A 13,478-nucleotide genomic window follows, 5' to 3' on the forward strand; every position below is an offset into this window, starting at 1 on the left:
AAAATCCAAACCAAAACAAAAAGGTGCTTCATGGGTTCTTCTTCTTGTTCTTTGTCTGCTCTTGGTTCCTGTCTTTCCATGAGCAGTGTTGTCCTAAAGCCATAATCTTGGGCAGGACAAGGAACATAATCTACTTTTGGTTAGAGCTCACTGCTGAGAAGGGAGTCCTTTGGGTACAGAGTGCATGGGTTATTAGAGTCCAAGCTCCATGCATAGGCTAGGTTCAGGTGTCAAAGCCCTATTTAGATTCCGAGTACTGAATGGAGTGAAAAGGTATCCAAATGGAGGGACATTCTGGTCTGAGGAGTCACAACCTATACAAGACAAAGAGATTATTTATAACAAAGAGAAGCCCAATATGAGAAATCTGCCTTAGTAAGACTTTGTATAGCAGTCAGCTGAGTCTAGGCAGCTGGAGTCTGAATGGGCTGAGGAGGGCATCTATGGGATTGAAGAGCCTGGGCATACATGGAGCATTAGAGCAGAAGAAATAAGCTAAGTACATCCATCTGGGGAGTTGATGTGGTGAGGGAAAGGATCTGTAAGGCTGGGAGAAAATGAAAATGGGTTCTGTTGGGCTCATAGGGGCTCATGGAGACTGAAAGTATGTATGGGATGGACCTAGGCCCTCTGCACATGTGTAATAGTTGTGCAGCTGGGTCTTCCTGTGGGCCACCTAAAGCTGGAGCAGGGGCCGTCTCTGACCACAGTGCCTGCCTTTGGATCCCTTTCCCCTAACTGGGTTGCCTTGTCTACCTCAATAGAAGATGTGTCTAGTCCCACTCCCAAGCCTGGTTGAAATCTATGGGAAGCCTCCCCTATTCTGAGGAAGAAAGGAGGGGTGGACACAGAGAGAGAGGAAGTGAGAGGGAGGGACTGGGAGGAGAGGAGGGAGTGAAAGCTGCAATTGAGATGTAAAATAAATTAATTAAAAAGAAGAACTGGAGAACAATTCTGTTGTTTTGAGTTGGACTTGGAGGCCTTGGTGTATATAAAGATATGTAAAGGTGTAAGTGTTTAATATTCACATAACAATGCCTGTGAATATGCAAATTCACATAAATCTTTGTCTCCAGAGAAAGAGAACAGAGCCTTGGGAGAAACCAGCACATGTATAACTCAAATCTTGGCTCCTAAATATGTCTTTCAGTAAAAGATAGCAGGGTTCCCGGGAAGTTGATTACTTCAGGATGGAAACGGGTGAAGCGCAAGATTGAAACCAGAAGATCTCATGTTAGGAAGCAAAGGAGAGCTCAAAGAACGATGGAGTTGTTAAAATGGCAGAGAAGACTGTCTGAGATTCTGTTTTGTTTTGTTTTTAAACCAAAAATACTCATCTGCCTAGTGGTTCAGAAATCCACAGAGTAGGGCCAGGTGTGGTTGGTGCATGCCTTTAATCCCAGCACTTGAGAGGCAGAGATAGGCGGATTTCTGAGTTCGAGGCCAGCCTGGTCTACAGAGTGAGTTCCAGGACAGCGAGGGCTACATAGAGAAACCCTGTCTCAAAAAAGAAAAACAAAACAAACAAACAAAAAAAACCCACAAAAAAAAAAAAAAGAAAGAAAAGAAAAAAAGAAATCCACAGCGTTTCAGAATCTCAGGAAACATTATGTTGAGTGAAGGAAGCCTTTCCGTAAGGAGCATACATTGTGGGATTCTATTTTTGTGAGGTCTAGAGGAAAGAGATGATGGTGGAAAAAACCCTCTGTGGTTGCCTTGGGAATTGTGCTGTGGGGACTGCACAGGAAAAGGACACAAGGAGCTTTTTGTTCTATTTCTCCCAAGAAGCATGGGCTACACTGCTCACGGGTTCATCACAAGTCGGCAAATTTACCTTTAAAATCTGCACACCTAATTTTGCACCAAAGAGGGAAAAAAAAAAAGCCCAAAAAACAAAAACAAAACAAAAAAAAAAACCCCAAAACCCAGTTAACTAAAGAATCACCTCAATTTAATGTATACGTTTTGCTTTAAGATGCGTCAAAAATAACAGAAGAAGGTAGATGTCGGGAGCCATTTTCCCTGCTTCTGTGAAAGCCTGCCTGTCAGGCAGTCAAGTGAGGCCAGGGTCTACTGGCAGGTTTCCTGGCCTGCTGAATGATACACATGGGATGATTAAGAGGGGATGCACTTGAAAATCAAGGCAAGGGACTGAATGCTCTGTTAACCTTGGAGGAACAGGGAGGAACATGGAGGCCTCCGGATGGGCACAGATACTGAATGTACGTCGGCCATCATTTCTGCTGGCTTGTGCTTTGCTTCCCATGATGCTGTAAAAGTATATAGAGCCTAAAAGAATTAAGCAGTACTCACTGGACAGCCCTCCCGATTTCTAACCAAAAACCTGGATGTCTCTGAGTCTTCTTTTCTAGAATCATCACCCCTCCCCCTCCCCCTCCCACCCCTAGAGGACTGCTCAGCTTTGTACCGACTGAGCTGTAGAGGTAGAAGGATAAGGGGTGGCTAGAGCAGTAACAAGAAGCCATGGCAGTGTCGCAGGCAGAGCAGAGGCTGTGGGTGGGTGGCCAGATGCCTTGTTAAGACGCTCTCAGAGTGGCTGTATGTCTGAAACATTTTCAGAATACAATGCTGAGGGTAAGGAAGATGTGAGGCCACAGGAGCCAGACAGAAAGGACTAAATCTGGGGCAATGTGGGCATTAAAACGAATCGTGAAAATATCAGGTCACAACCCAATGACTCAAACAAGAAATGGTTATATGCTATTATATATGAAAAGTTTGGCAAAAGATAAAAGCCTTCCTAAATTTCCAGTACACCCACACAATACTATGCACAAAAAAGTAACTTTAAAGTAGAAGAGCTGACAATTTTTTTTTTTTTTTGAGAGAGAAGGTCTCATGTATCCCAGATTAGCCTTGAACTTGCTGGTTCTACAGATGTGTACTGTAACACCTGGTTTATGAAGTGCTGGGAATCAAACTCAAGGCTTCGGGCCTGTGATTCAAAGACACTACCTACTGGACTCTATGTCCAGCCCAGCAGGTATCTTTTTAGTTAACTTATCAATGTTATTATCAGAGGATTTTGAATAGAATTCATTATGAATGATTGATTATGTATTCTGATCCTGTCAAAGGATGAATAATCTGGATTTAATCACAAATCTGTGTCAAGATTATGCTACAAACGCCAGCTTTCAGTCTTCAAATGTGTCAAGGGCATGGTAATCGAGAAGAGACTGAAGAGTTTCTTAGTCCTTCCTAATGTCCCAGTTCTCTAGCCAAAAAAAAGACAAAAGTTTTATGTCAGCTAGGGGAGGTAAAATATAAGAAAAAAAGAAGAAAAAAACATCACTAAAGAGAATAAAAACTGGGGCTGGACAGATGACTCAGCAGTTTAGAGCACTGTTCTTCCAGAAGACCTAAGTTCAATTCCCAGCACCGACATGGAGGCTCACAACCGTCTGTAACTCCAGTTGCAGAGGATCTGATGCCCTCATACAGACAGACATGCATGCAGACAAAACACCAGTGCCCATAAAATAAATAAATGATTAAAAATAAAAAATTTTTAAAAGAAAGAATGGAAATTTAGTGTACTGAAGAGGAACTTTAGACTCAGCCAGACTTGAAAGCTTAGATCTTACGAAGGCAGAGAAAAACTAAGAGTTCAGGCTGCATGATTTGGGTTTGAATCCCAGAAGTGCTGGTGATCAGTTCACAGAAATACTCAGCCTGGGCTCCAGGGCTAGTGAAAACACTGTCAGGCCTCCGTTCTCCATGAAGAGGAACATGGGTTCCTAGTCACCTGCACGCTCCCCAGCTCTCACTTTTTTCCATCTAACAACTCTAACTCCAGCCCCGAAGGCCTAATGAAGCTGTTTAAATAGAACTTAAAAAGTATAATAAAAGGAGGGATAGAGAGATACAGCTCAGAGTACTTGATCATCATACACAAGGCTGTAAATTTAATCCCAGGACTGAAAGAAGAAAAAAATTAAATATACCAGCAGGCTTGGAAAGGTGTCTAATACATTTAGAATACCTGGTCTCTCTCTCTCTCTCCCTCTCCCTCCCCCTCCCCCCGCCCCGTGTGTGTGTGTGTGTGTGTGTGTGTGTGTGTGTGTGTGTGTGTGTGTGTGTGTGTTATTCCCAAGTGTGTGCACTTGTGTTGTTTCTCACTTATTCCCAATCTTCCTTTTGAAACAGGGTCTGCAGCTCACTGGCTGACCAATATGCCCCAGGGATTCGCTGTTGTCTCTGCTTCCTCAGGGCTGAGGTGCCTAACCTACCCAGTGCCTGGCTTTTATGCAGGAGCTGGAGATTCAAATTCAGAGCTTATGTTTACATATCGAGAGCTTGACCAACTGAGTCATCCCCCAGCCTCTACTGCTTGTTTTTGACTGTGTATGTGGCATAGTGTTGAGAAACTGAAAGCCAGGTTGCTGCCACATCTTAAACAGGAACACGCTAGTCGCTTACCTTTCTTCATAGATTCTCTTTCCATTCCCTCCTTATATGTATACAGGAGATCATCAACTTCATTCAGATCCAGAAAGCCTGAGCCATCATTGTCCCACTTCTCAAAGATGGCTTGGAGGAGAATTCTCCGTCGGATGCGGGAGGAATTTTGTCTGGCCTAGGATACAGATAGGATAAAAAGCATATAGTCTTCCTTGTGCTAGCTGGCATTTTGCATTTAAAAAAACTGTAGCATTTCTTTCTTTCTTTTTTTCCCCCTAAACCATTTTGCTTTCTTTTTCTTTTCTTCTTCTTTTTAAAAAAAAATAATTATGTATTTATTTTATGTTTGTGAGTACACTGTTGCTATCTTCAGACACACTAGAAGAAGGCATCAGATCCCATTATAGATGGTTGTAAGCCACCCTGTGGTTGTTGGGAATTGAACTCAGGACCTCTGGAAGAGCAGTCAGTGCTCTTAACTGCCAAGCCATCTCTCCAGTCCAATTTTTTTTTTTCTTCTAGAAACAGCTTTGCTTTGGGATAAGGACAAGAGAGGGAACCACAGAGACGGATGGATTTGAACTCCCCAACTTGCCACTTCTGTTTTACTTCTCAACCAACAACAATGAGGGATCCTCTGTGCAAAGCCAAAACACTTCAGATGAGAAAGGGTAAAATGGTCCTTAAAGACGTTTGACTGTTTCTTCCCACCCCCCCCCCCCTTCTTGATTATTCCAAACTAGGGTAAACACGCGGGCAACTCGGTCTGGCTTTGTAAGGAAATATATTTTATAATAAAAAGGAACAAGTAAATGACAGTGTTCAAATAACAACAACAACTGCACTACACTAGGAAAAAAAAGATATATATGAGGCCGGAGAGACAGCTCATCACTTACAAGGACATCTGACTATTCTTCCAGAAGATCCAGGTTAGATTCTCACATCTGCTAGCTCACAACTGTCTATAAATCTAGCTCCAGGGGACCCAAAGCCTCGGGCCTCCATAGGTACCTACATTCATGTGCACATACATAGGTTCACACACACACATGTACACATAATTTAAAATAAAATCTTTTTTAAAAGAAAAAAATGCTTATATTTAACATTTATTTAACCTAACATTGATTTTCACAGCTTTTTAAAGAATTGTCACTAAATAATTTTATTAATTAGATAATGGACAATTACTGAACTACTACATAGCTTGATTTAATTATAAAAATAATGACTATGTCAGCCATGGCGGCACCTATCTATAGTCCCAGCACCCAGGAAGCTTAAGCAGAAGGGTTATGAATTCAAGGGTAGCCTGGCTACATAGCAAGACTCAGTGTCAAAAAACCAAGAGCTAGAGGGATAGCTCAGTGGTCCAGCACTTGCCTAGAGCAGGCACAAACCTTAGGTTTGGTCCTCAGCACCACACACACACACACACACACACACACAAACACACTCACACGTACATGCACACATATGCACATACACAAGTAAATAAGAACTTTTCGATTAAGGGAAGGAGAGTGCATTTGAGAAGGCCTAAGAGATGTCAAGCCTGGACTTTGGCTGAGAAGACTCGTAAGGACAGTGAGATGACTTTGGTGAAACTAATTCCTACACTTCCCATGAGACAGAGGAAGTTGCTCGTATAAGGCAGTATGTGTACACTTACTTATCACTCGAGAAAGCAGTAGGTGCTTAGGGGCAAGTGCACATGCTCTCACGGGCCAGACAGTGCACATGCGTGCCTTCACGCCTCCACACCTTCACATCTGCACATGTCTGCACCCCAGGCTTCAAAGGACAGGAATGAAGCTGTACTGTGGGCCATCTCTTGCCAAAAGCAATCGTGTCATTCTTAGGAAAATGAGTTCTCTGGAGTTATGTTTTAGTTAATGGCTATGGCTGGGTTGCTTTTGTTTGTTTTGGGGACAGGGTTTCTCTGCATAGCCCTGGCTGTCCTGGAACTCCCTGTGTAAATCAGACTGCCCTCGAACTCACAGATCTGCCTGCCTCTGCCTCCCGAGTGCTGGGATGAAAGGTGTGTGGCACCACGTCTCAGCTTGGTTGTACATTTCTAAAGAGATGGCACACTAGGAGGAAGAACCAAGGTTGGGGATTTACAGATAATAGTGACCTTGTTGCACTGGTAAAAGTTACCGACCTGTTCTAAGGCTTTAATTTTCTCTTGCTTTGTTTCAGAATAGTTCTTCTGAAAAAAGGAGGCGAGGTCCTTGCTGAGACTGAAGGAGGTGTCTTCACCAACAAATGTCTCCAGGAGCTGTACAAACTGCAGCAAATCGAGGGAGACTCCATTGAAGGCACTCCTCCCTTTGATCCCCTTGTAAGTCTGAAAATTCCTAATAGTCGCATGTAGGTCTGTGAAGCAGGAAGAAGATCAGGCAGTAAAGTAATTGCTTCTCTCAGATCTTAGGGAAAACCTATGGTACCTGTTATGACAGATGCCTCCCATCACATTGTTTGGGAAATTAAATACAAGGTTTTACATATTCTAACCAAGACCACTACCACGGAGCTAAAACCTGGTGCCAACATCCACTGGTTTTGCCTCTCGGGAATCCATGTTCTCTCTATGATACAGCAACTGTAGTTGTCACTGGGGAAACAATTCTCTTCCACTGTCAGTTTAGAAGTAGAGCAAGATGGCACGGAACCTTCCCACCCTTGCTGCTTGGATGGATGATGAAAGGGTTGGCCAAGAATTCATATATAACAGCAATGCAACCTACTCTAGGCCGATGAGTTAGCCTCAGCACTATTTTGAGAGCCACCAGGGTGGTTTTGGTTTGTATTTTGATTGCTGAGTTAGTAGCAGGTAACACATAGACTGAAGCTCTTGTGGTTGTTTTTTGAGACAATGAGAAGAAAACTGCCTAAAAGCAAAAGTGGTGCAGAGGATATGGCTGAGAGAGCGCCCTCTGTTGGAGCTGGTGTGCATAAAGCAGCTACCTCCAGGCTAACCAGTTAAAAAGGCTTTAGTAAATGATACATACCAACTCCTACCCCTAAGATTGTTTGCCACTATGTTTGTCCTGAAGCTCAATGTGACATTGTATTTCATAGCATTGTCATCTTACTGACTCGTGTTACACTCATTCATGGATCCAATCACTTGTGTCCCTGTGCCTCCTGTGAGGGATCTGATTAACTCAGAAACAATCATTTCTCATGAGATGCTAAAAACGTTGTCAATAAAAATTGACACAGATGGAGACCACGATCTTACCAGCCATAGAACTTGACAAATGTTATACGACGTGTTCATTAAACTATTTTTGAGGATAGACAGCATTATTTGGGTTTTGGAAAATGGCCCAGTGGGTAAAGTGCTTGTGAGCAACCTTAAGGAGCTGGGTTTAGAGTCCTCGCAGCCATATAGAAGCTGGGTACAGCACTTAAATCCCAGTGCTGTGGGGGCAGACAGGCAGCTCCTGGGGTGATGCTGAGGTAGCAAGCTCCAGGTTCCGGGAGAGACCCTGTCTACGAATGGTAAGGTGTCAACAGCAGAAGAAGACACACTGCCAACCTCTTGTTTCCACATATAATACATGGGTGTATGCACCCCCCCACCCCCACACACAAATCATATGAACAAACACCGATCAGCTAATTAGATTGAAAACAAAGTTTACTATTTGATTCAAGATTAAATGAGAAAAGATTGCAGATAGAAAATAGCCTTGCTTCGAACTATGATTAATTATACCTCTTTTTAGAAAGATTTTATCTTATGTATATGAGTACACTGTACTCATATAACATACACTGTCATTCTCTTCAGACACCAGAAGAGGGAGCAGGATCCCATTTACAAATGGTTGTGAGCCACCATGTGGTTGCTGGGAATTGAACTTAGGACCTCTGGAAGAGCAGTCAGTGCTCATAACTGCTGCGCCATCTCTCCAGCCCCCTAGTTGTACTTCTTAAAGTGATGAGGAAAATATAATAAAATAGCATTTTTTAAAAATCTGGGCATTACTCGAAACTATCATAGCTAAACACGTGGCTCATCGGATAGCTAAGAACCTCCCTTCCATCTGTTCAACAGTTTCTTTCACTGTTGAGTCTTCACAAACAAGCTGGACTCTCACCTGTCTAACATGTTTGGGTGTAGACCTACTAGGGATATAATTAGTTATTTTTATTGAATTCTAATATCTGTGTCCTTTAATATGCTTGGATCATGCCTTTCAAGCAATGTTAGGGCAATGCAGTAGTTAAAGTATAGCGCTGTAAGATATTTAAATGTTGAATGTTCTAAGAGCATTCACCAGTGGTAATCCATCACCAATAGTTCCTGTCACCACCAATAGCATACGGCCACCAAAAATACCCATCATGCTTCCATTTAGGTCTGTCAGTTTCCAGGGACAAGACAGTGTAAGGATTTCAGTGTGCTTTATAGTTAAGCCCCATCTTCAAGAGGTGCAGTGGTCACCATTGCATACACTAGCAAGCGTTTGCTGAAAGGACCCTGATATAGCTGTCTCTTGTGAGACTATGCCGGGGCCTAGCAAACACAGAAGTGGATGCTCACAGTCAGCTATTGGATGGATCACAGGGCCCCCAATGGAGGAGCTAGAGAAAGTATCCAAGGAGCTAAAGAGATCTGCAACTCTGTAGGTGAAACAACATTATGAACTAACCAGTACCCTGGAGCTCTTGACTCTAGCTGCATATGTATCAAAAGATAGCCTAGTCGGCCATCACTGGAAAGAGAGGCCCATTGGATACGCAAACTTTATATGCCCCAGTACAGGGGAACGCCAGGGCCAAAAAGTGGGAGTGGGTGGGTAGGGGAGTGGGGGGGGAGGGTATGGGGGACTTTTGGGATAGCATTGGAAATGTAATTGAGGAAAATACGTAATAAAAAAATTTAAAAAAAAAAGAGGTGCAGTGGTGAGCTAAAGTCATGTATTAGATGTCACCTGCCTGTCCTGGTTTGTTTATTAATGTGTACCTGTGAATCTGGTGTCATCACAGATTAACTTGGCCTGTTCCTCCTCTTCAGATTTGACATGCTTTATCTTCCAGTCACAGATCAAAAATTCTCCTGTGAAAGACACATTACACAGTACAGACCATTCTATTTCATTTCATTTTAACCAGATCTTTCCTCTAAGGTACAAAGGAAAGGGAAGTTAAGCGAGGACTTACCTGACCATTTTTTTCCTTCTACATGTTGCGGCTTTGGTTCACAGGCTTTGTCTTTCTGAGAATCCCTTTTTGAAGTTCCTAAGGGGAACAGAAGAAAACAACAGGGCTGGTGTTATGGCATGGTGGGTAAAGTGTTTGCTGTCAAACTCAATGACCTGAATTTAATCCAGAGGATTCCATGACAGATGGAAATAACTGATGCCTGAGAGTTTTCCTTTGACCACACACACACTCAGAGAGAGAGAGAGAGAGAGAGAGAGAGAGAGAGAGAGAGAGAGAGAGAGAGAGATTCTTATGGGTAGAAATAATTCATTAGACATTCTGAGTTTAATGATGAGACATATTCCTTGCAGACATAACAACCCAAACCCCAAGTCATAAACAACCAAAATGAAATCACTTAATAACTTTAACTGTTGAGAGGGGCTCTGTGGTGAAAGCTGTTTGGCCACAAAAGTCAGGTTATATTTCCCAGTCTCTCTTATAGCAAAGTGTTGCTAGTTGTCTATATTCTAACCAATGAGAAGAATACATTTTGAAATTCAGGGGCTTAGGAAGATGGCTTAGTCATTTAAGAACACTTGTGCTGCCGGGCACGCCTTTAATCCCAGCACTTGGGAGGCAGAGGCAGGTGGATCTCTGAGTTCGAGGCCAGCCTAGTCTGTAGAGTGAGTTCCAGGACAGCCAGGGCTACACAGAGAAACCCTGTCAAAAAAACAAACAAACAAACAAAAAAAACCAAAAAAAACCCCACTTGTGCTTGAAGAGGGTCTAGGTTCTAATCTCAGCACCTAGGTTCTGTCTGAGAGCTCCCAGTCCTCTCAGACCAGATGGTGTCTCACAACCATCTGTAACTCCAGTTCCAGTGGATCTGTCACCCTCTTCTGGTCTCCATGGGTACTGTATACATAGTACAGACACTAAAACACCCATACACATAAAATAAAATTAAAAAATAAAAATTCATAAAATAAAATAAAAAAATTAAAAATTCAGAGTGCCTTCTGTCTGAAATACAGCTTTTGAAAACTCTTCTAGAAAAGATTCAAAAATGAAAGAAGCAAAAGCCTAGTTTTGTTTGTTTGTTTGTTTTTTTTTTTTTTTTGAGACATGTTTTCTCTATGTAGCCCTGGCTGGCCTGGAACTCACTATGTAGACCAGACTGGCCACCAACTTGTAGCACTTTCCTCTGTCACCTCAGTGAAGAGATTAAAGGCATATGCCACTATTCCTGATCCACTTAATTGTTGAAATTAAGAAAAATTAAGTGACTTGCATTTAACACAGAAATGTGTCTGCCTTTTAAAAAAAATAACCCAATTAGAAGCTGGGTGGCGCATGCCTTTAATCCCAGTATTCGGGAAGTAGAGGCAGGTAGATCTCTGAGTTCAAAGACAGCCTGGTCTACAGAACAAGTTCCAGGCCAGCCAAGGCTATACAGAGAAACCCTGTCTCGAAAGACAAAAGACTAAATAAATAAAAGCAAACAAATAAAAACAAAACACCCCCTTTAAAACATTGCTAGATTTCTTATTAATGGACTTTTGGTACAAACAAAACTCTAGGAAAATAAATAATAAGCATTCTGGTTTTCATTTAGTTGAAAGTTCAATGTCTCACCGGGCGTGGTGGCCCACGCCTTTAATACCAGCACTCGGGAGGCAGAGGCAGGCGAATTTCTGAGTTCGAGGCCAGCCTGGTCTACAAAGTGAGTTCCAGGACAGGGCTATAAAGAGAAACCCTGTCTTGAAAAAACAAAACAAAACAAAAACAAAAACAAAACAAAAACAAAAAAAGGAAGTTCAATGTCTCAAGTGTTGAACACCAAAACAGGCCTGTGGTTTCCATGGCATGACAGTCAGCAAAGATCTTAACTTAAATGAGTACTTTCCAAAAAGACTTCTTAATAGCCACTCCAGAAAACAGAACATTTTATAAAATCATTTAAAAAATCTATAAAACAGATGATTTTATAGAACTAAATAACTACCTGAAAGGCGCCCTTTTTTGGGGCTGCCTGATGGACGTTCCTTTTTGCTGGATGTGGGAACTTCTGGCTGTTTGGAATCTCTGGGGACTTGCTCTTCGTTGATGAGCAGCAAAGGCTTTTCTTCTTGAGTTTCTATTTTAGTGAGTTCCGAGGTTTTACTTTCTTTTAGGGCACTATCGTCTTCTAATTGTGGAGTTGAGTCTTCATCCAGTTCTTGAATAGTGTCTATTTGCGGTCCTGGTTCTGACGCAGTGAGGGGCTCTTCTGTTATGGACTCTTGATGTGGTCCATACTCTGAAGCTGACATTTTGCGTTCTCCTGACCCTTTGCGCTGCCCTACGGATCCTCTGTGCTGTCCTTGATCTGTCCCTGATCCTCTGCGTGACCCTGCACTACCGGAGTCATCTACAGACGACTTTCTGCGTTGTCCTGTTACTGATGCTCTGCGTTGCCCAGGTTCTGAAATTGACCCTCTGTGTGATCCTTCTGTGATGGACCCTCTGTGTGATTCTTGTTCTGGCAATGAATCGCTGTTTGGATCTTGTGCTGTTTGTGGCTCTTGTTCCATGGCTGAACTTCTTCGGGACCCTTGCTCTGCCACCGACCCTCTCTGCTGAGTTTGTTCTACTGCCGAGCTTCTTCGGGATCCTTGTTCTGCCACCGACCCTCTCTGCTGGGTTTGGTTCACTCCCGAGCTTCTTCGGGACCCTTGCTCTGCCACCGACCCTCTCCGCTGGGTTTGTTCTACTGTAGAGCTTCTTCGGGACCCTTGCTCTGCCACTGACCCTCTCTGCCGAGTTTGTTCTACTGTAGAGCTTCTTCGGGACCCTTGCTCTGCCACCGACCCTCTCTGCTGGGTTTGTTCTACTGCTGAGCTTCTTCGGGATCCTTGTTCTGCCACCGACCCTCTCTGCTGGGTTTGGTTCACTCCCGAGCTTCTTCGGGACCCTTGCTCTGCCACTGACCCTCTGCTTGCTCCTTGTTTTGAAGCAGATGTTTTGCGAGGCCCTTTGCCCTGTCCTTGTCCTGTAAGTGATACTCTGCGGGATCTCTGTTGTGAGGTCAGTTGTGTGGCAGTTTCTGGCTCCGTTGTTGAGTCAGATGAAAGTTCTTGATCTCTCTGCTGCTGTGGGAGATCTTTGTTTTCTGCGAGTTTGCCTGCAAGTTTTTCAGCAACTAACATATTCATCTTTAAGAGCAGTGCATCAAAGTCTTCATAAATGTGCTTCTTAATATCCATGTCTCCCCAGAACTCAATCAACTCTATCTCTTCAAATTCAACAAAGGGCCCTAATGCAGACAACAAAGGATTTATCTAAATAATTGATCTTACAGTACAGAATCACAATTATAGAATTAATATAAAATGGCAGTGAGGGCAGTGATTATTACATAAGCGTATTACTTTAAAAATAAATATCAGAGCTGGATATAGTGACATATGCCTTTAACCTCAGCACTCAGGAGGTAGCAACAGACAGATCTTTGTGAGTTTGAATCTAGCCTCTGTCAACATAGCAAGTTCCATACATAACTCCTTTTTAATTAATACTTTTTATTAGATATTTTCTTTATATACATTTCAAATGCTGTCCCAAAAGTTCCCTATACCCTCCCTCTACCCTGCTCCCCTACCTACCCACTCCTGCTTCTTGGCCCTGGCATTCCCCTGTACTGGGGCATATAAAGTTTGCAATACCAAGGGGCCTCTCTTCCCAACGATGGCCGACTAGGCCATCTTCTGTTACATATGCAGCTAGAGATATGAGCTCTGGGGGTACTGGTTAGTTCATATTGTTGTTCCACCTATAGGGTTGCAGACCCCTTCAGCTCCTTGGGTACTTTCTCTAGCTTCTCCATTGCCCTGTGGTCCATCCTATAG

General features: G+C 43.0%; 1 protein-coding gene across 16 annotated transcripts in view; it reads right to left on the reverse strand.

Annotated features, from left to right (window-relative positions):
• Positions 1-13,478, reverse strand: part of Efcab5 (EF-hand calcium binding domain 5) — a 126,324-nt gene that overhangs the window by 35,506 nt on the left and 77,340 nt on the right. For 15 of the 16 annotated variants that reach the window (XR_003949462.1, XR_003949461.1, XM_030246082.1 and 12 more), the window contains 5 exons: positions 11,597-12,886; positions 9,607-9,684; positions 9,410-9,502; positions 6,593-6,807; positions 4,444-4,600 (listed from right to left, as the gene is read on the reverse strand). Coding sequence is in view for 14 of the 16 variants with exons in the window: in XM_030246082.1 (XP_030101942.1) it covers positions 4,444-4,600; positions 6,593-6,807; positions 9,410-9,502; positions 9,607-9,684; positions 11,597-12,886 (1,833 nt within the window). In the remaining 2 variants the exon portion in view is untranslated. The remainder of the gene's footprint in view (positions 1-4,443; positions 4,601-6,592; positions 6,808-9,409; positions 9,503-9,606; positions 9,685-11,596; positions 12,887-13,478) is intronic. The other variant, XM_030246080.1, reaches the window with a different exon arrangement.

This window comes from Mus musculus, chromosome 11 (genome assembly GCF_000001635.26).
Source record: "Mus musculus strain C57BL/6J chromosome 11, GRCm38.p6 C57BL/6J".
Lineage (NCBI taxonomy): Eukaryota > Metazoa > Chordata > Mammalia > Rodentia > Muridae > Mus > Mus musculus.